At 41.7% G+C, this 22,324-nt stretch overlaps 3 protein-coding genes across 19 annotated transcripts in view; 2 read left to right on the top strand and 1 right to left on the bottom strand.

Annotated features, from left to right (window-relative positions):
• THADA (THADA armadillo repeat containing) overlaps positions 1-7,817 on the bottom strand; it is a 167,381-nt gene extending 159,564 nt beyond the window's left edge. For 5 of the 9 annotated variants that reach the window (XR_008576303.1, XM_054819822.1, XM_054819826.1 and 2 more), the window contains exons 1-9: positions 7,633-7,729; positions 6,065-6,161; positions 4,559-4,653; positions 4,005-4,135; positions 3,082-3,230; positions 2,898-2,930; positions 2,018-2,070; positions 894-1,080; positions 134-228 (exon numbers count right to left, since the gene is read on the bottom strand). Coding sequence is in view for 7 of the 9 variants with exons in the window: in XM_054819822.1 (XP_054675797.1) it covers positions 134-228; positions 894-1,080; positions 2,018-2,070; positions 2,898-2,930; positions 3,082-3,230; positions 4,005-4,135; positions 4,559-4,653; positions 6,065-6,140 (819 nt within the window). In the remaining 2 variants the exon portion in view is untranslated. Of the gene's footprint in view, positions 1-133; positions 229-893; positions 1,081-2,017; positions 2,071-2,897; positions 2,931-3,081; positions 3,231-4,004; positions 4,136-4,558; positions 4,654-6,064; positions 6,162-6,529; positions 7,057-7,086; positions 7,580-7,632; positions 7,730-7,792 lie in introns of those variants that run through there. The other 4 variants (XM_054819825.1, XM_054819824.1, XM_054819823.1 and 1 more) reach the window with 4 other exon arrangements.
• LOC129204559 (basic salivary proline-rich protein 3-like) lies at positions 6,413-7,863 on the top strand. Its single transcript, XM_054820783.1, has 2 exons — positions 6,413-6,501; positions 7,146-7,863. Exons 1-2 carry the CDS (start codon positions 6,413-6,415, stop codon positions 7,861-7,863), a joined length of 807 nt encoding a protein of 268 aa, XP_054676758.1.
• A 5,688-nt stretch (positions 7,864-13,551) lies between these two features.
• PLEKHH2 (pleckstrin homology, MyTH4 and FERM domain containing H2) overlaps positions 13,552-22,324 on the top strand; it is a 58,620-nt gene continuing 49,847 nt past the window's right edge. For 4 of the 9 annotated variants that reach the window (XM_054819738.1, XM_054819737.1, XM_054819739.1 and 1 more), the window contains exons 1-2: positions 13,552-14,069; positions 18,503-18,632. In XM_054819738.1, the coding sequence (XP_054675713.1) occupies positions 13,816-14,069; positions 18,503-18,632 (384 nt within the window). In that variant the 5' untranslated portion in view covers positions 13,552-13,815. Of the gene's footprint in view, positions 14,070-16,330; positions 16,492-16,734; positions 16,887-18,502; positions 18,633-21,683; positions 21,968-22,324 lie in introns of those variants that run through there. The other 5 variants (XM_054819740.1, XM_054819741.1, XM_054819743.1 and 2 more) reach the window with 5 other exon arrangements.

Below are 22,324 nucleotides of genomic sequence, written 5' to 3'. Positions count from 1 at the left end.
ACTCCAGTAAAAGATTGATACGGAGGTTGGCAGGTCCTGCTACGCGTTATCAGCAAAGTCTCTGAACAACACTGGTAGCACTGAATAACGACACCATGACATTTCACAGTCGTTAGTGAAGAAATACACTCACCAAGGAAGGTAGTTCTTCAACTGGCTCATACATAGCTTTAGTAAACAGAATAACGGCTAGTCCTGAGGTAGTCTGAACAGTTTGCAGGAGAGTTTCTACATGGCAGAGAAAGATATTTTACATTAGAGCGCAGCAAACATTGTGTGCTAGTACTATGTATCAAAATTATAAAGATGGTATTGAATTTTCCTAGACTACTTGTAGTTGTAGAATCACAAATCTGTAGTGTCCACCTGGATAGCAAGTATTAACAAATTTATACGCCAGTGTAATAGGAAACTATTACTATGTTTTAACAGATAGAAAATATAGAACTGCCCAGTAAGAAAAGAAGTACCGTGGTAGAGCCTATGGACATTTATATTACTTCTTATACAGATATTTTTGTACAGTAGAATTTAAATAAAATTATAGTTCACCAATAACTAGTTCCAACAGCATAATTCATACCGATACGTATATTTTTGGCAGGCACAGACATTTGGTGAGTCTCAAAAGTATTTCTGTTAGTTTCTAAATTATTAGTAATAGCATTTGCCCTGGGTTTTTGTAGCAAGACAAGTTAAACTGTACAATCCAAAATTATGATCTACAAATCATAGCTCACCAAAAGGCCTACTACTGCTCCCACTCCCATTAATCTCAGCAGTTCAATTTCCATTCAAGCTAAACCAAGTTGTTATAGGTACGAGTTGTGTTTACTACAAAGACAAGAGGACTGACAAGCAAAATATTTGGGTTTCAATGTTACTAGACTTACCATCCATCAGGAAGTTTGTGGAGCTTTTCAGTAAACTACACATACTTTGCCAAACAAAAGACTCATGGTGTCTCCACAAATTTCCCTGGATATTTTCTTGTAATTTCTGTACAAGCATCATTGAAACTTTAATGGCTATCAGTAAATCGTGCATCAACTGACTCTGAACAATACGATTTCCATGATTCTTTCTGGGAAAGAAAAAAGACAGACATGCACACAAAAAGGAAATGAAAACCATTCTTCACCATCCCCAGAAAACAATGTTCTGCCAACTTCAGATAGAATTAATGGTAAAAACTAACATATTGAGTTGAATAGATACATTAACCATAGGAAAACAAGGGCAGCTTTTTAAAATGAAGTTAACAAACATAATGACAAATTCTACTGCAGTTTCTGCAGGTTCCTGTGACAAACTTTCAGTCATTTGATTCTGCCTGAGCAGAGCTGAACTTTTCCAGAAACTTTCCAGAAAGACCAACAGAACACAGCGCTGCTCCTTTCTCATTTTTCAAGCAGTTCCTCCATGCACAAAGTATATTTATATGATTCGACCTTCCTCTAACATGAAGACAGACAACATATAAATTTTTAGTGTACAAAACATTCAATTAAGCACCCCTCTCCTCTGGGTACACGATGAGACACCACAGTGAAGAGGCTTCGCTTTATGCAATGCTGGAAAACATCAGGATATTAAATGACAACTGCTGTGACAGATGAAACAGATTATCAGTGCTGAATTAAACACTCATGGAAAGCAGAAAAGTATTACTCCACCTGAATTTTAGTAAGTGTATCTTTTAATTACAGTGTTCAGGCACAATTCAGATAGCAAAACCACAACTCAAAGGCCTCCCTTAAAAGTAGTAGCTCTAAAACAGTATCAGTGCCTTACACATTACCACCTTTATTTTTTTGCTTTCCTCTCATTTTACATCATCATATTGTCACATAAGAAATTCATCAGCAGCTATTTTTATTTAAAATATGTGTCATTGTAAAGTGACATTCCCATCTTTCATCAATGTACAGCTATCAAAGTGATATTCCAAACCATACCAGACTATCTTGCAAGAGTGAAATAAAAACAGATAAAATACAGTTTATATTGAATTCACTTGCCTGTTTTCTTCCTGTATGTCAAGTAGCGACTTCTGCAGAAACTGAAGAACTAGTGAAAATAATTATGGTATGAATTTATTTAAAAGAGAAACAGAAGAGAGGAATTCCAGTAAAGCAATCACGCACACACATCACACCCAGACCCAATGAACAGTTATCCATACAGTGGTATTTCTTCCGCTCCATAAACAAATCAAACTGAAATTACAGTGCAGATCCAAAGATGCCATGCTAAAGCAAAATCTCAAGCTGGTTTGTAACAACCTGGTACAAAACAAGAGTTTCTGACCCACCTGGCCTAACCCTGCGAGGTAGCGAGAGTTCTGGTTCCTCAATGAAAAGTTGAAATTACCAAGAGCTAAAGACAGAGCAGCAATAAAACGTCCACAGAAGCTGCGAACTCTATCTGCATGCTGAGGGCACAATATGTCAAGTTATCCCACGTTACCAATGGATCAGACATCTGCCAAATCATTGCCAAACAAAACTCTTGCCACAGCGCGCCTGGGCTTGCTATAGTCAAAACTGGCTGTTACAGCCCAGTGTTCCAACTTCATCATGAGGCACAGGACAGTGAATACTTCACGTAAGGTTGCATCAATTCCCCCACTTCTTTAAAAATCACTCACTGGTACCTTTTGAGATTTATATCTAGGGCTGCTCAAAAAAGCAAAATTGACCCCTGGAAATTAAAGGTACAAAAGGGGAAGTCTTTGACAAAAAAGTACCATGTGAGGGAGTACTAGTTATTAAAAATTAACCCAGAGGAAATGGGATCCAATAGATCTTTATGCCTACCTCATGTTACTTCTCCATACAAAACCCTTCCCCCAATTATCTACAGTGAAACTCATTTTGCTATATATATAACTTTACCTTCTTCAAACAGGTTCTTAACGCTTGCTCTACCTAGAAGAAAGAAAATACATTTTAACTAGTGAATACCAGGCAATACTATCTATTTTATATGGATAAAGATGTAAACATTACTATTAGGCTCCGCACCAAGACGCAAACCAATATTGAGCAAGTTAAAACAGAATATTCAATGTCATCGTACCTAAGCTGAAGTCCTCCATACAGGAAGCAAGGTTGTCCAGTACTTTTCTGTACAAATATACGTCAGTGGTTTTCAGTTCTTCCCTAAGGCAGCTTACAAAGCTTTGTATAGCTAACGTCATAAACTGTTCAGGAAGACCATTCAGTGAACTGCAACAGTAAGAAACAGCACGATCAGTTGGCTCACGCTGAGGTGTTAAATATGCACTTGAATAAAGTCAATGTCAGCTAAAACTCCAGTAACAGACAGACATTTCTTCCTGCATGAAAACATATTCTGTTTTAAAAATACACACGTTCGAATTTTGCAGCTAGAAAACCTGTCAAAGGGGTGTAAAGCTCTGTCGTGCAACCAAATACAGGATGGAAGCCCCGCATCTCTCAGTGGGACAACAAATGCTTTCAGACATAGAAATGAAGAGAGCTAACCATTGCATCTTAAAAACCTTAAGGCTGTAATAAATTAGCCAAAGAAATATAACAGCAATTTCACAACAGAAAAATCTAATTGCAATAAAAACAGGCACGAGAAACCAGTGCCAGTTTAGTTACGATTCCTGTGAACAGCCTTCTCTTTACGTTGTCGTAGTTGAGATTTTCTAACAGAAGTATTTTAAATTTCTACTATAATATTGAATTTTAAAATTCAAACTGCTAATTACACTCTATGTTGTCTTTCTAGTTATGAAACAGATCAAAATAATACTTCACTTTGAAGTTACTTATCCGATGATATATTGTATTATTTGTAATTAAGATTTTGAACTAAGCAAGAAAGAAAACCAGTACATATTCACATATTCGTACCACAAGTTTTCAGTAATTAAATCACAGCAATTTGTAGTGCATGACAAATTACTGACTTGTACGTAAGGAGAGCATTTAAAAAAAAAAAAAAAAAAGGCTTACTATTCAATTTTTTACCTTGCTAATACTTTTTTCAAGGGATTCTTCACACCCAGTGCAAAGTATGTCTCTCCCAAAATATCCAAACAAGCTTTAACCATGGGATCACATGCAGAGTTTTGATCCATCTTGCTTACCAATGGCATAATCTATAATCAACAGAACACATGATAACAAAACCTCTGGATATACCCTGATCATTAAGACAGGCAGAATTCCCTCTCATCCAAGTATATGGTACAAAATTGTCCTCTCTTTACCACATCCTGTTGAGCTTCAGGTGTTGAATAGCATTCCAAGAACACCTCTGATACCAAAAATACATACATACAAAATAGGAAACTTGGTATCACTTGCCTCCCATCATTTTCAGTAACCATAGCCCTTACTCATTTAAGTACTAGAACTACAATTCTACCTAATGCGGGTGCAGCAGTAACAACTGCTTTTTACCTGTTTCCAGGAATATTTAAAACATTATAGAGTTTATTTCAGAATCGTATTTCCCATTAACAGCGCACATGACACACTGTCAGTTACCAAAAACCACACTAACAACAGTGAAGTCTTACTTGTTTAATACACTGGATCTGCTGGATGCCATTGTTCAGCTGTGCGCAGTGCAGAAGAAGAGATGCCAGGTTTTCCTCTTCAACCTTTGAAAACCCTACATGTGGAAGAGTCTCTTTTTAGAAAGGCAATACAATAAGCAGTATAATCAATACATAATTTATAAGAAATCACTGCTTAATTCTTAGGTTTTTTCCTGTTCCAGTTAACCTACTGCCACAATCCCTTAAGTCACCTCACAACACCTTAACATCAATTTTTTTTGTAACAAATGAAAAAAAATTAAAAATCAAGTTTCACTGCAGCATAATGGTAAGCCTTATCTTCAGTAGGAAGACCAGTTTCACAAAATCACAGTATGGTTGAAGTCAGAAGGGACCTCTGAAGTTCATCTGGTCCAACCTCACTTGCTCAAGTAGAGTCATCTGGAAGAGGCTGCCCAGGACCATGGCCAGATGGCTTCTAGATACCTCCAAGGATGGAGACTCCCCACCTTCCGTGGGAAACCTGTGCCAGTGCTCAGTCACCCTCACATTAAAACAAGTGTTTCCTGATATTCGGAGGGAACCTTTTGTGTTTCAGTTTGTACCCACGGCCTCCTGTCTCATCGCTGTTCACCATGGAAAAAAGCCTGGCTCTGTCTTCTTTACACCCTCTCAACAGATATTTTTACACATTGGTTAAGATGCCCTCGAGCCTTCTCTTCACCTGGCTGACTAGTCCCAGCTCTCTCGGCCTTTCCTCATAAGAGAGATGCTCCAGGCTCTTCACCATCTCAGCAACCCTTCGCTGGACTCTCTCCAGTACATCCATGTTTCTCTTGTACTGGGGAGCCCAGAACAGGATGCCACACTCCGGTTGTGGCCTCACCAGGGCTGAATAGGAGTACCTCATAGTAACTTTAGTATTCAAATCTTGTATTACTCATGTTTGGGTTTGTTAAAGTAAAGACCACTGGAAGTTTCTCTCATCAAACAAAAAACCCCACTGCAAAATAAAACAGCATTTGAACGGTATCTTTAAGTCAAGTTAACTAGAGAAAATACAAAGACTGGGAAAATACACTCAAGATGACCTCCAGAGATCCCTTCCAACCTCAATCATTCCATGATTCTTTGAAATTCAGTGTTATCCCACATATTAAGGCTACTACTTCAGGCAGCGCTGAATTAAAGGTCTGCAAATGGGATCACAAGTAGGACTTTCTACCACCTTCACAACAATGACAAAACAAGAAAAGATCTTTCAAACCAAAGACACCGCGCTCTAAACGATTCTTTTAACTCTGCAAGGTAAGAAGCCACTGTCATTACAAAATAAACTACAAAAAATACCCAAACAAAAAAAAAACCACCACCGAGAACAAACACACACAAACCCCACAAAACAAAAACACCAGAAATAAAACAAACAAGAAAAAAAAAAAGAGGATCAATTTCAGTAGCTACTCAAACAGATTCTTCTAACAGAAAAAGAAATTACACACTAGCTCAGGAAAAAATACTTACTCTGAAGTTTTTCAAGCTGCTGCTGATCAAGAAGGAACGCATCTACCTGAATTTCTTTCTTCTTCTTTAAAACCATTTTTAGATGATTAAGCGATATCTGCTCAAAAAAATCCCCAACCCAAACAAAACAAAACAGGCCACATTGTTTTAAAAGCATAATTACAAACACTTCCTATGATAATGGTCCTAAAATAATGTTCATTGCATTATCTGGGCTATTCTTTTTTCAAGATAATAGCACTTTCTCTATTATCAACTTCAACTATTTCAAGCATTTTGTCCAAAATTCACCCAGACTTCACGGCACAAAATGGAAGACATAGAAAATGGGATTTCAGGATTTGCTGGATGAATGACAAAAATCTCCCACTGGAGTTTTTACTGCATTTGTTATGTAGTCTCCAGCATGCCCCTGGACCACAGTTTGAAAATATCATGTAGAAGCATGGGAATTACACCACAAACCTTCTGTTGCTCTGCTTTACTGTTCAAAACTCATTTGACTTGTATTAATGTAAAGTTAGATCTGCGTAGCAAAGCAGTTTTGTTTCTTCAAAACATATCAACCAGTTCTCCGCTTGGTATAACGGCTGTTACAAACAGCAAGTAGTTCTTCCTCCTTAAGGTAATGGCAATTTAATGTGCGTTAGTTTCACTTAAGTTACGAGCTCATTATCACAGCACAGCTGAGGCGGGAAGGGACCTCTGGACGTCATCTAGGCCAACCCCCTGCTCAAGCAGGGCCACCTGGAGCCACGTTACCCCAAACTGTGCCCAGGTGGCTTTTGAATGTTTCCAAGGATGGAGGCTCCACAGCCTCTCTGGACAAGCTGTGCCAGCGCTTGGCACCCTCACAGCACATCTGGAGCTTCCTGATGTTCAGAGGGACCCTCCTGTGTTTCAATCTGCGCCCACGGCCTCCTGTCCTGGCACGGGGTGCCACTGAAAATAGCCTGGCTCCATCTTCTTTGCATCCTCCCTCTACATATTTATATACACCGACAAGATCCCCGATCTATTACCTAGTCCCAGCTGATAGGGATCAGAAAGCATAACTCCTTTTATTTTCTTCTAAAAACAGGTGGCCTCAGCCTTCTTCCCCAGCCAGCGGGCCGGTGCCCAGGCGGGGTAACCACCGCGACAGCCCTGACAACCTTCGAGCGGTCTCAGGAAGACGAGAGCCTGACCCGCAGCGCCTCAGAGGAGGATGCGACCGGGCCCCGCTGCCGTGCGGGCGCTTCACGCTCCCCCTGACCGACCGAGACGGCCCAAATTACCCCGCGCCCCACAGCGGCTCCCGGGGAGCTACCGGGCTCCCAGGCCGGGCCGCACCCGCCGCCGGCTCAGGCGAGGCCCCCGGGGCTTCCCCCTGCCCCGGCGGCCCCGCGGCGGGCGGCAACGCGGGCCCGGCGCGCAACGGGGCCTGGGGAGCGGCGGCACCCGGCAAGGGAAGCGGCGATGCGGCCGGACGGCCGCCATGGAGGCCGCGGTGCGGCGGAGGGCGACAGCAGAGCGGAAGGGAAACGCCGGGAAGACCCTGCCCGCCCCTTACCCCAGGGCACACTCACCCACGGGCGCCGCTTCCCTTCCCGGTCTCCACCGCCCCGCCCGCACCACGTGCCGGCCGGAGAGAGCCAGAGCCGCCCGCCGCCAAGCGGGGCGCTGCCCGCCCCCGGCCCGGCCCCCTGCAGCCGGCCCCGGCGCCGCCCCACGTCCGCACCGACCGACCTGGTGCTCCGGGGAACCCCAGCAGGTGCCGCCCGCCGAGGCTCCCGCAGTCGGCGCTGTTCGCCGTTTGACTGCGCCGCTGCCGGCGCTGGAGCATCGTCCGCAGCGGCGGTAGCCGCAGGGGGTAGCCGGGTTTCTTCGGAAAATACTTAACTAAAAGATAAACCGACGTCAGAGTCGCTGGCCTTTGTAAGGCACGTCTAGCTTTCCTTATTTTAAAATTTACTCTTAACTTTGGGAAAATTCGGTAACTGTGATGTATGTCATGATCGCAGTAGCTTGTGTTTCTCTCCGAGCAATTATACTCAGTTCCTGAATTTCCTCAGCAATTTTAAATGGATGCAGCGTCTTTCGGAGCCTAATTTGTGCTGTGCCCTTGCTGTACACAGCGGCTGCGGAGCGTCCCTCCAAGCTGACTACATGTGGGAGCCAGAGGAAGCAAACCCCAGTAAAGCGTCCAACACGAATCGAGCTGCTCTGGTCACAAATTCTTCCTTCCCTCTTTCTTTCCCAAGGAGCAGAAAGAGGTTTGAACAAACCCTTTGCAAAAATCCAATAAGCTTCATTTGAAAAGCACCTTCCGTTTGTTTCCTCTTAACCGTATCGCTTGATCCTTTACACCTGCACCTAATGTGTCAGTGCCTCCGCATTCTTAAACTGTAAAATAATTAACAAAAAAGATAATTTTTTTTATATATAAGCATTTCATTTTTAGCCATAGCAGATAATTTTAAGTTTTCAACACTTGTGTCGTGTGCCTTTCACAATCCTTCCAGGTCCCCTATGAATACAATGTAAGTAACAAGTACGTAATTTACAAGCAATAGACTATCAAATGGGGATAGTCTTTCCCATGTCCATGAGCTGTATCTAGCAAAAGGGAAATTTTGCACTCATTGTAAAAATGGTTATTGCAAAGGGGGTTATTGTAAAATGCCAGCTCAACATAGTAGTCACTCTTCCATTAAGATTTAAGAACAACAACGTTTTGGTAGGCAAAAGGGGGAAAATATAATAAAAACCATTCCTTGCCACTGGACTTTCACTCAACAGTGATTTTACTGGCAATCTAAAGCAGGTAGAGTCCATGAGAGTCTGTTCAGGCCTTTGAACAAACTTCTGGATCCCCCTTTAACACTGAAGTTTCACAGTGCCTTCTGACTTCTGACATGGTAACGGCCAAAGGAGCGGAGAAAAGGTTTAACCATATCCAAACACACAGGAAATAATTTCACTTTTTTCTCGGTTGGTTGGTTGATTTTCCCTGTGTTTTGTGTTCAGCTGTTTCTAGGAAACTGACACCATTATTTGGCACTATGCATTGCAGTGACCTACTTAAAACGCTGGGCTATCTCCAGCTCGAAGAAAGATTGAATGCTCATATGTGATGTAACCTTCCAGCTAAATCAGACAACGCATCGTCATTTTGTGTAAGCAAAGTCTCCAACAAGCTAAGTTCCCAGTTCCTTGTGCTCGATTCCATACCTGCACGTTTGACATCCAAGGTGATCCTCTTCCTACAGGTTCCCCAATTTCAGAGGAACCCTTTCCAGGGTTGCAGCTCTACGTATTCTCATACAGCTCATTTTCTGTCCAACTAGGGATAACTCTGCAACAACTTCCTGCTTTCCAGAAGACCTCTACTCTCCCCAAGTTTTTTCAGTTCGAGAGAGCATGGATGCCAGGGAGCTGTCAGCTAACACCCCAAGAATCCACGCTTCGTAGTACAATGTAAAGCAGAGTCGTCTCAAGAAATTAAACCTAAGCATGCAAGACCCACACACTTTAATTGCTCTGTTCCCCAAGATCGCCACATTTCCAGTATCCAAAATAACTTACTTAGACCTAGCTTACATACCACCTCTGAGCAGCTCACCAGGCATGGGTTATTAGGCTTAACGGCCTTGAAAATGTAGGTCATTCTGTTTTCATAATTTCTATTCTGCTGGAAAGAAGCAACGGATCCTTGAATTACTGGTGGTGTTGCTCCGCTGTGCTCTGCCACGTGCCAGAGATCTTGCAGAGACCAAAAAGCAACCGCAGTGTTAGAAATTGCTAGGGAGAGAATAAAAAATGAACTAGAAAGCATCACTATGTCACTGTATAAATACATATACACTTTGAACTCCATGTGCAGTGTTCATCCCTACACAGAAAGAATATAGTAGGACTGTCAAAGGTGCGAGGTAGGGTAAGAAGGATGGCCAAAGGTAGAGAGGGGCTTCTCTGTGAAGCCATTATCTGCACTCTCAAAGAGAAACTACTGAAATTCAATACAACAGAAAAATCTAAAATAATTTTTCACTGTCTCTACAAGAATTAAGCAGATGGCAGGTCCAAACCAAAATTAATTATTTAAACCATGGAGATCAATCATCCTAGGACATTTTGCATCTTGAAAACTACATTCATTCAAAAGCAGCTGGACTAAATCACAGAAGAAAAAAACCCCAAGAAACAGCAAAAGTTTCAAAACACAAAACTTCTTGTTCACACAGTCCCTGAACGACAAAGCAACCAGAGACTGGGATGGTATTCAGGGGAAATGACACTTAACTTCCCTGGACACTGCCTGAGGACGACAGCGAAGCGACTGGATGCCAGGCTAGATGGCCCCCGCTCTGAGCGGGTACGGCCGTTTTTACGGTGATGTCTGAGCACGTTTCTGCAATTCATCAGAAGGATTTTTTAAGTGCTGGATTTATGTTCACCGACCATACAGTTTTAACAAATCAACATCCACCAGTGAAAATCCTCTCAAAGGAAATATTCTGTCCCACACTGTTGGAAAGCTTTAATGTTTAAGCTGTAAATTCTAGTTGTCTTGAGCTCTGCCTATATCCAGAAAGTACGGTACTTTATATTTTAATTTTCTTTCAGAGGGAGACGATGAGCTTATGATTTGAAAACTCTCAGAAATCGATTATTTAGAGCAATATAGAACTTTACCACTCCGTGGCGCCAAACAATTAAAAAGAAGTTGTGCTTTTAAAGGGAAGCTGTGGACCTTCTCATGAGCCGTATTTTTCTTATGTAGAAAAAGCCTTTATAAGTAACTGAAGTAACCATAGACTTTTCCATTCAAAAGCACCAAAGCACAAATACTACAGGCTATTTAGGTAAGATGCCATTTTTCCACCACTGAGAGACAAGCCATAGCCTTCAAAGAGCAACATTTTAAGACATGTCATGGTAATAAGGTAAATTGAACAGCAATGATCTTTCTCCCTTCCCCTCCTCCACTTAAACAAACCCTTTAAAGCTTTTTTTGGTCAAGAAAGATCAAGTGATACTTTTTAATTAATTTGAACATTATCTGAAGATGGTCTATTTCTTACTATTACAGGTTTGTAATTGCAACTAGTATAAGCAGTATTATGGGAACTTTTTTCTATCGCAAGTCTCATATACACATTATCTTTTCAAAGAATCCACATAGAAATTAACTTAGAGAAGACACTGTCTAATCTAAGGTTTTGGAATCACAAGATGTTTTCTGGAATATATTTACCAATTGTAGACATACATACCTCTCGAAAATACCTAAACTTAAATGCTTACAATGTTTCTCTGTGAGAGCGAGCCAGAACAACCTCCATTTGTTGTGATGGGGGTAAGGTTCTGATCCAGCATGTCAGAATCACATTCCATATACTCAGGAAAGTCTCATAAGCCCTCAAATTTTACATTCGAGTTGCAGGTTTGACAGTAACTTGATCATCTCTACAATGGAGCTAGTGGCATTCTTTGGCTTCCATGCTCTAAATCAGATGTTTTGCAATACAGTCTTTATAATACTTCAAAACAAACAAGGTTATTAATAAGACAACCAGAAACTTAGAACTTATGTTCTTGCATTAAAGTCAATTATGGACAGTAAAAACTGCACAAGAAGAACATCTCCAGTCCACGCCTAACTCTTTGAGAGAGGCAAATATTTCGTGGTGGTTTAACTGTGGTGTACCTCAGCAGTGAGCCAGCTACCAGAGACGATCATTCCAAGGTGCAAATACCCAGTCTTGCAGTTTGCTTCTACAGTATACTGTGTAGCATTAGTATTTTTTGCATTTTCTGCATATATTTGCAAGACTCCACCTCAGATTTATTATTGCTTGTATGTAACTTCCATCAGTGACAACAGCAAGGAGAAACACCTCTCTGAGACTGCGCTCGTGTGTACAATAGTTTTCTACGGACATCTCATGTCTTTGCCTTTCCCCTTTGCATTCTAATTACAAAACAAAGTTGTATTTTGTTCTATGTGTCCTAGTTGTTCTACTGGTAATTTTATTCCCTTAAGTAACTGAACACACACTCTAGCCACATCTACATACTTTACAGATAAGGGCAGTTCAGAGAAAATCCTGACTATCCCTATTCCTTCTTCCAGAATATTTTTTTTCATGCTTCTTTACCTATCAGTATCGAGAGCCGCGTGACTGCAGAGCATTTTTACCATCTGAGGCCAAGGAAAATGTCAAGCCACAAAACAAACAGAAACAAACAGAAAGAAACACTCATTTAGTGAACAGGCTTTGCTCTCTGTCCTGCGGTCTAAGCGTGTCATTCACGTAGCCTTCGCTTTTCCTTAGCTCAGTGCACTCTGAATTCAAATGGTCTCCGCAATCTTGGGTGTATCATTATTCAAGGAAATGATATGGCCAAAGTTTTCATTAAACCCTAATGCTAAATCATTTTCCATAGTGTTTGTTAGGAACCAAATTACGATTTTTATTCTTTTAGCTAAGTATTTTAATCTAAATTTTTTTATCAGTTGATTTGTTTTTAATGTAGCTTGAACACTCTAGACAGGAGATATCAGGTAGAAAACAATTCACTTCTTGCTATACCAGCAACCATGTTTTTAACATGTTTTTGAGCAGTGAGTGTCTAAAAAATACATGAGGCATTTAGGAAAGTACCAGCAAATGAAACAGTTTCAGTGAAGCTGGATACTTCAAGGTCACTGTGAGTGGAAAATTGGAGGCTGTACTGAACTGAATAGGAAAAAATGAAATTGTGTGTATAACCAGATGGGGAATATTTGAGTTTTTAAGGCCTTTTTTTTTTTTCCAAACAAAACAAATTGCACTTTCACTGACTCACAGATTGTGAAAGAGCAGTTTACACAGGACGACTCTGCACACCTAAATTAGAAATAAACACCAAGAGAATGAAGTGTGGTTTGTTTATGCACCAGAAGAGTCTGTAAAACATTTTGCCTCCCTAAATCATAATCCAAACAAAATACAATCTCCCAAGTCTCAGTCCAAGTCCATGTGTACAAGAGGAAGATCTCTGTGTAAGTCAGACAAGCAACATACCAATTACTTTTTCCAAATACTTTTTAATACTTCAGGCAGTCTTTTTGATTCAAAGAGACTCGGAGAGCTGGTTGCCAGAGACGTACCCACAGCTCTTTTCAGCCGGAGGGGACACAGAGCCTGCTGCCACCACGACGCACCAGCACGTGCACCTGCCGCTGCACCCCGTCTAGTGCTAAAATGCAGAGAGTGCCGTTACCTGTTGGACACGGCAGCTCTGCAAGGCCCGTTCATCCCGTGATAGCCCCACCATTGCCCCGGTGACCGCACGGTTCCAACCTGACAAATGACATTTTGACGAAGGAACTTAAAAACCTGGGATGGGGAAGGGGGTAAAGGCAGGCCATCCCCTCCGACGAGGGGAGCGGAGGGAGGCCAAGGTCGGTGTGCAGCCGATCCCGTGCTCCACCCACCTGGATCCCCTCCGCCCGGGAGAGCCGCCAGGTTCCCGCCAGCCTTCCCCGCGCAGCCCAGGCCGTGCCGCGGTTCGGGAGAGTGGCCCTGTGGCTCCAGCCAGCCCCCATCCGCCCTCCGCCGGGCGCTCCCTGCCAGCACCCCGTCGGGGCCGGAGCACGCGGCTGAGGCGGCGGCCCGCAACTAGCGGTCGTCTGAGGAAGAAGCGGCGGGGCAGAGGCCCAGGGAGCCCACCCCGCTAGCGGGACGCCGAGGCCGGCCAGAGGAGCCCGGCCGCGTCCCGGGATGGGCCCCCCGGCGCCGAGCGGCTCCCCCCGCCGGCTCCCGCCGCCGCCGAGCCGCGCAGGCCCCGCCCGGGCGCCCCGCCGGGGGCGGCCCCCCGCTCCTCAGTGGCCGTCGCGGCCGTCGCTCAGGCGCCCGCGCCGCTCGTCGCGGGGATGGTGGGGCGGGCGCCGAGGGGCGCGGGCAGCCGCGGCCACGCAGCGCCCACAGCCCGGACGGCGCCCGGTGCGGCAGCGCGGCGAGCCACGGCCGGCCAGGTTTGAGCTCCCTTTCGTTGCCCCCTTCCCTCCCTTCGCGAGCGGGGCCGCGCCGGGCGGGCGGCAGCGCCCGGGCTCCCGGCTCTGCCCCGGCGGCGTCGCCGCGGGATGTCGCTCCCTGGCGGCGGGGCGCAGCGGGACAGCCGGCGCGGTGGCCCCGGGCGGCTCCGTCGGGCGTCGGATGGCGTCACGCGGCGCCGTCACGGTGGCGTGTGACGTTGTGTTAGGTCACCGCGGTGCCACTGACTGCAGTACCCCGGGGGTGCGTCAGGCGGTGTCCCCACTGCAGGAGACTGACGAGCATGAGGTCGCTTTAGGTCCCTTAAGGTCCGGGCTCCTCTCGTCCGGCTGGCAGTGCATTGCCGTATCCCCGCTATCCCCCTAAAAAAGAAGAGCACGAAGAACCCAACTTCCAAACAAACATGCAAAATTAAGATATTTTTAAAATATCTACACCGTCAGAATTTCACATAAAAATTAGACATTCGTACCTAGTGTGATGTCACACTGCAACCTTTAAAATTTGCTGTCATAGGGGAAGAGGGTGTAAAATGATCTTCTGTGCTTTAATGCTGTTTGCTACACGCACTTGACAGCGCTCTGCGGATGAGCCATGGGTTGTGCCACTTCCCTGGGAAGCGGAGCAGGCAAGGGCTCCGTAATGAGCTGGGAGGGGGTAGCCTGACCCCTGAAATCAGGAGGGCTCTTGGGGGTCTGTGCCCGGTGCTGGAGGTGGGGAGCCCTGGCTGACGTGTTGCTTCACGGGAACAACCTCACCAACATCTAGGAAGCAGCAGAAAAAGCATTTGTAAATCAAATTTGAAGGAAGTTTAAAATAGCTTAGGCTACAGTTTGTCTGAACACGAGAATTATGCAAAATGAGTCAAATGGAAAATAAAGTTCCCAGTGTTTCGACGTGAGTGAGGGCCCTGGCTAGCAGCAAACCTGAGAATGACTTCCTTGATTCCCAAACAGGTCCACTTTGTGTCTCATCATTTCCTTTCTCCAGTCCAACCTTTATGGCTCCAAAAATATTTGAAAGTTGAGGGTTTGGGTGAAAGGGCTGGAAGAAAGGGGCCTGAAATTGGAGAGGTATGGTCCAAATGCATTTGGGCTGGAACATTCTGGGATGGCGTAGGGAACCCACCAAGTACAGCGCAAACCTGTGAAACAGAAGGATTTGGCAAGCTTTCTCCAGCAGAGAAAGGACATCCAGAACACATGGACAGAATATGAAATGTTTAGTTAAACACAGTGTTTTGTTAAAAACAGAGGAAAACACTGACAGTGTGATAAGGAATATGTAAATTTTTTAGCATGCTTCAAAAAGTTAGAACATTGTTCCCTCCTTCCCCCTGAAATGTATTTTGATAATTTCCAAGCAGATGGTAAAGAAAAGGAAATTATATCAATCCCGTTGGGGAGAATGTGACATTCTGACTTTTTGAAGCCTATGAAGAGGTTTATAAACTTAAAAAATGAAAAAGACGAATTTAATCTTTCCAGACTTGTCAAACTTGTCTCAATTAATTTTTGATGACATAATTAGAACTTACCACTTTAATGTGCGCTTTTTTAGTTTACTTTTCAAAAGATTTTATTTTTAAAGACTCGAGGAGAACGGAGGACTTTGCGGTGGGAACCGGAGCAGGAAGAAGGGGAGGACTCTGTGTAGGTTCAAGTGCTGATTCAGAGTAGTCTGTTAAGCCAAGAGAGATGAACTCATTTTTTTCCTCCCTTGGGGAATCAAACAAGAAACAGGAAGTCATTGATTCAAAGTAAGATCATTCATTCCGCAATTGTAAACAGTATATTATGCGCCTGTAAATATTTCCAGAACCCATTGGCTTATTGGAAAATATGAAGTAAATTATTACAATCTCTAACAAACAACCCGCAATAAAAAGAGTTATTTTCAAACCTTTTATCTGTAATGTTTATACAGTGGAATATTAATTAGCTTGGACATTGAGAAACTACTTGGCTGAACGCATTGCTCGCTGCCAGAAATCCATCTACTCAAATGTTTTGTCTGTTGAAACACAAACATTTTTAACTCCACCCTGTAATATTGCGCCCTACAAAAAAGCAAAAATTCTTTCACTACTTGATCCGTTTGTGTTTTTACTACCACAAACACTGAAATATCCTACTGTTAACCAGATGTTGGTTGAGTTCATCTCTGTCTTACATAGCTGTAATTAGTCATTATTAAAAATTGTAAATAGTCTAATAGGAAATTGTCATTCCCCATTACTTAGGAGAGAGATTCCAGGCTGTCTGTCCAAATCAATCTGCAGCTGAATCTTCTGCTTCCTCTGTGAAGTAGGAGAAGCTGCTGCTTGGAAGCGTCACCTTCCCCCCCTTGAGCGTGGGGACTCTGCCCAAGGAGAGAGGAGCGAGGATTAGGGACCGGACAACGGTGAGCAACCTGCTTCCCTGACAGTCCAGGGAGTTTTCTGGCAAGGGGGGGAAGCCATCACCCAGAAGGCTGGCAGATGAAATGCTTGTGTGCTTAAAGTTTAGAATTTGTGTGTTGTAGGATGAGCTCAGGAAACTATTTTAATAACGTGCTTAAATCCCAGCAAATCCATGAGGATTCCCCAGTAGGGGATTCCTGAATAGGGATGGTTGTAACCTCCATGTTTAACATCTTGAATCATAGCCTGCAAGACCAAGAGAAAGAGAGAGTCAAGAATGAAGCGGTTACCTTCAGACAAGTGATTGTGGTGAAAACTGACAAAGTTTAGTCAGTTTTTCTTTCCTCATTTTTTCCCTCTAACTTAAGATATGGAATGAAAGGAACAAGGAAATTAGGTAAGTTAAATGAAAGGAAGTTTTGAGACCTGCTTAGCTGTGATGAACTTGAGAATAATCTGAGACACTGAAAATTCAAGAGAGAACTAAAACATATTACTCAATGTAATCGAAGAAAAGTTAAGGACTTTTTGGAATCCTACTCATGACTTTGATTTCTCTTGCAATGCTTTGCCTTTTCCTTTTTTCTTCCTGGTGTCAGAAACAGTGGAAAAGATAAATCCATAGGTCCTTCCCCTCCAGCTGATGTGAGCTTGGGAATAGAGGGGAACTGGGGCTGCCTCCTCCAACAGTGGGAGGAAGGGGATCACTTGATCCCAGGACTGGAGCAGTCCTTCAGAGGGGGACTCTCAAAGACATCGCTTATTAGTCCATACTAACTGGGTCAGGAGTTGTAGTATGGACCTCTGTGTTATGCATGATTTTCTTGTGCTGGGCTCTTCCATCACGCTGAAAGTAGTGGGTACTTGCCTTTCTTTGTCAGTGCCTCATTGTCCATGACAAAGGTGACCAACATGCAGCATAACCTTATGACTGGTAATTTTTTGTTTGCTGTGATCTTTCAGCTGCCTTCCACTGCATAGTGTTTTTATGGCTGTTTGTTACTTCGAAGATAAATTGAATACTTGTGGGGAATTCAAGCTTTATTTTCAAAGCCAAACCTAGGTGTTCTGAGCCCTGCAAAGGCCAGGGCCTTTGCTCACAAGGGAGCTTCTTGGACAGAACGGTAACGTTCAGCCATCCACCTACTCTCTATTAAGCTGTCTACAAATACTTGGAATCCAACAGACCCCAGTCCTTCTGCTTACACACAGATGATTTTCTTGGCTTCTCAGACTCCAACCATGATAAGCCAGCTCTCATCCTGAATAATTTTTCCAGCAGTGCTTGTCCAAAAGGGCACTGGGCTTAATTTCCAGAAGGCATGAGCGGTTAAATGTAGATAAAAGCACAGATTTGAACCCAAAACATGCATGAACCAGGATGTTCCGAGATCTGCAACAGCTAATGTAAAGGCATTATTTTTCATGTGGTGGACCCATTAGGGACCTTTACGTCCCTTTACATTTGGGACCATAAATTCTCCTTTGGATCTCATTAAGGATATTACATTTTCAAGGCAATTTGATTAAGCATAAGAATTTTAAAACACTTTTTTAAGAGAGTCATCAGCCAAACATTAAACTTGCACAAAACCAAATGTGCTACTAACTCACAGGTAGTTAGACCTATATAAAGGTACTTCCTTAGCAAAAGCTCAGTTGTCTATAAGCCTCTTCTATGTAAGAAAGGATATATACAGTAATTGGAGATTAAAATGGGTGATGTGTCTCTGCTTATCAAGGAAAACATATTGCAGCCCCCAAATAATTGAAGAAATTAAATTATGGTAAACCTAAATATTATCAACACGGATTTCAGAAATCTCCTGTTCATGATAAGGGCCTTTGGAGACTAATGTAGTTTTACTAAGTTTTATGAAGCTGTACATGTACAAAATCTGGGGGCATTCTTGAGATTTATATAAAATAGGTTAGTATATATATTTAAAAAAATGTCAGACATCAAATACAGACTCAGTTTGATGTGGGAATTTTTTCCCTTCCTTTTTCCAGCATAAATATGGCTGAACTTTCAGAGCCAGAAGGTACTGTAAACTGGAAGGAAAGATGTTTAACGCTGGAGTCACAGTTAATGAAATTTCGTCTCCAGGCAAGCAAGATCAGAGAATTGTTAGCAGAAAAGGTAGGTCTCGTGGTATGAATTTTAATGCGGTATAAATGGTTTTATTTGATGATAGGGGCTGATCACATGTCATGGTTTGAGATTACAAGTACTGGGATTTTTTCAGGAGGGGAAAAAAAAGGCATTTTAAAACAAATATGTGGAAAACAGGTATGTTTAGTGCTGTGAAAGAATTTCACACCTCAAATTTGCCAGTAAGAAATGTTAATTTTCAAATAAGAACACACTGGCAAATCTCCTGCAGCGAAAAATATGTATCCAGTAATCACTTTTACAATGTTGAAGTTAATATGTAACACATTTTCCTAAGTATTTAAGATCTGATTTAAGACACAGAAATCACTGGGGAGAAAATCCAGAAGTATTATTTTCTTCAGTATCCCTTACTGAATCATATAATTTACCAGACTTGTTTTTCCTATAATAAGACATCTCCAACTATGGCTCGTCATCTGAGCCTAGGGACCCAGGAAGTTGAAAAGTATTATATAATTTAATCTGAAGAATATTGTTTAAATATATACTTTATTTTGCAGTAGAGAAACATTTCACTTGGCATGTTCAAATATGTGTATCCCAACAGTCAACCGTAATTGAGCCCATATCTGAAATGTAAAAAACCCCTTTGTATTTACCTGCTAATATTTTCACAGAACAAGGCAATCAGAACAAGGGACAAAACATTTTAGAGAATCGTTGGAACTATGTCATCATGAATATTCACTTCAATGAATTTCTAGTTAAAAAGGTATTATGTCAAAACTACTCTATTCTTCATAGAGCTAAATTTTCCATAAATTGCTCCCCCTTTATAGTATTATAGAGTCATGATACTTTTATACATTTATGTTACTGCTTCTCTTTTGTGAGAATTTATCCATTCTCCCTTTGAAGCCATAAATACATTTAGGTAGCATCCACATTTAGCCCTCTCTGAATCATTCCCATTTTACTATATTTTGGTGGAGACAAGAGCTAAATAATATTGAAGCAGGAAGAAACATATATTTTTGTATTTATGAAGAACAGTAGATGATGTACGAAGTTACGTGCTCCGTTCCTTTCCTAATTATGCTTAACATTTTGTTTTCTTTGACAGCTAAATTAACCATCGAGTATGTTTTCACTGAGATACCTATCTTAATTCCAGGATCTTATTCAAAGTCCTTTAGATTTCTGTGTTATGTGTCATTTGTTATTTTGTTGACTGGTCACTAAATCTTGTAAGAACCTTCTTGTAAATCTTTCTTGTCAGAAAGCTTCTATTATTCTGAATAATGAAATGCCATAAAAAAAACTTTGTTACTTGACTGCCCAGTGCCCATTACCAAATGTCTACATGGAACAGCATGCGCCCTGAACAAATCTCTGCAGATCTCCGCTGATAGCTGCTGGTCACTGAGTGAAGTAATCAATAACCTACTATTTTTATTGAGCCAGTTTTTTAATTCATGGAGGGAGGTGCCCTCTTACCCTGTGGCTGTTTCTTTTAAACACTTCCCAAAATCCAACTAATTATATAAACCAGATCTCCCCTATCTGTAGCCTTGGTGATCCCCTCAAAGAACTTCGATAGCTTTGTGAGCCAACGCTCATCTTTCTAAGGGCCACTTTGACTCTTCCTTGTCTATGATACTTCTCCACATGCCCCCTAATTCTGCTCTTCCAGTTTCCCCTAATTTGCTTACTACAGACATCAGACTTAGAGTTGGTTCAACTATATCATCCAGTCCTTGACTGAATATAATTTGGCAATTTGTTACTATTAATTTTACCTATTGATGCCCTCTTCTATGGAGGTACAAAACCTCAATTTTAGATGGAAAAAAAATGGAATAATGGAAAAACAGAATCTTTTTTATTAAAGTGAACATGAACATTTACAGCAATGTAAAATCATTGTGTAATAATACTGAGTTCCGCTGGAAATTTTATTTTTATAGTTAGTACTCCAAATAGCTCTGCTTTGGCCTGACTAAAAATACTGCTGTTAGAAAGCAGTGTAGTTGAAAACTCCTTTATTTGTTTACCCAATCCTGCAATTTTTCTGTATGCCAAACTCTCATTGAAGAGGTATTGCAGAATATTGGGTTTTGAAAGAATAACCAGCTGTACAAATGCCATCCTTTGAAATTTCATTTAAAAATTTTAAAAAAAGGAAACCTACTTATGTCCTTCATTCCAGTTAGCATTATTGGATGCTTGCACAGTAAGGGCTGTTAGATGTCATAGATCTCTTCTGTCTCTCCACCCCATTTGGATCACTACATTTCAGGATGGAAGTCAAGTGGCTAAACACTGGACACAATTTCTAGGGACTTTCCAGCAGCCATAACTACCATGTTTTATGCAGCTGCTGCTGATTATAGTTTTGGCAACCAAGAAGTTGAGATTCATGAAACAGTACTTCACAAAACTATCTGAGTTCAGAAAAAAGATTTTAGAACTTTGAATGCTTTCTATTTGACTTTTCACTTTGTTCCTTTACAGTTTGCATTTACAGGCTCTTAACTGCTAGAAATAACCTCTTAAATTAATAGAAATGTATGCATAATCATATAATTTCAGAAATCGGCATTTAAAAAAAAATAAGAGGGATAAAATCAGAAATCTTCAGCACTGTGCCTGAAACAAAGCATTCAAAGGAAAATTATTTATTCTCTCTTATCTGTGAGAAACATGTCTCCAAAGTAGATAAAAAATTCTTAAGAACTTGTCATGTTACTGCCCTCTTAGTTTAGTTTGTCTTAGCTTTCTCAGAAATTTTAGAAAAAGCAAAGTGTTTACAGGCAGTAAAAATGGGAGAAATATTTTTCTATTGAAGACCACGGGTCCAACACGTATTCAGTTGGGATAATTTGATATATTACTCTCCAGAGCAGAGCATTAGCAGCCTTCATGAAAAATGATCCTTCTCTTCACTTTGTCACTTTGACTTTTTAATATGAATCTTTCATTCATAACCTGGAATTCAGTTGGGACATGCATCAAAGATTCAACAAAATTAGACCATATTAATCTCCAAATTTATCGATCTTGCAGAATTCAAACCCAACAATTTTCAAAATGGGCACTAAAGTCTTAGCTGTATTTATTTGCATTTTGGTTTCATTTGTAACAATCCAGTGGTTATTTTCAACATATTTTTATTTTTTAAATTATTTGTAAAAGGAAAGATACTTTCACACTAGTTTGAAATTAAACTGCGTGGAATATACTCAAAAATACATTTGAAAAATAACAAAGTGAATAATGAAGACCTGATCGGCCAGTACTTGATGGGCATCTTGTTACTAATGACAAGAGGAGAATACAGCTGATGTCAGCATTTATAGGTACTTTCTAGATTTGTTATCTGTTAGAGAATGAATTCTCACTCTTACTTTGATTAGCATAGGCCTTTATTTGTGGTTTTGTTTACAATCATCTTTATGCTATGAAATGTGTACTAAAACATGGAACAATAGCACCAGACAGTGTTCTACTTCAAAATAGCAACAGAAATCACAGTACTATGGCATGACAGATGTAAAACCCTCATGGGTATTAAACTCTGTAATTGTTGTAGAAAACAGAGCGAGTGCGATACTGTGACAGAACAGGTGGTCTCTACAAGAAGGTAAGAGAAATGAATCGGTGGTAATTCTCCAGCCTTCCTCCTCTGCCATGTATTTGAGAGGTATGTCTTCAAG

The sequence above is a fragment of the Grus americana genome, chromosome 3, assembly GCF_028858705.1.
Source record: "Grus americana isolate bGruAme1 chromosome 3, bGruAme1.mat, whole genome shotgun sequence".
In the NCBI taxonomy this organism is placed as follows: Eukaryota; Metazoa; Chordata; class Aves; order Gruiformes; family Gruidae; genus Grus; species Grus americana.
The sequence above is the reverse complement of the archived record's forward strand: the minus strand, read 5'-3'. Positions and strand labels throughout refer to the sequence as shown.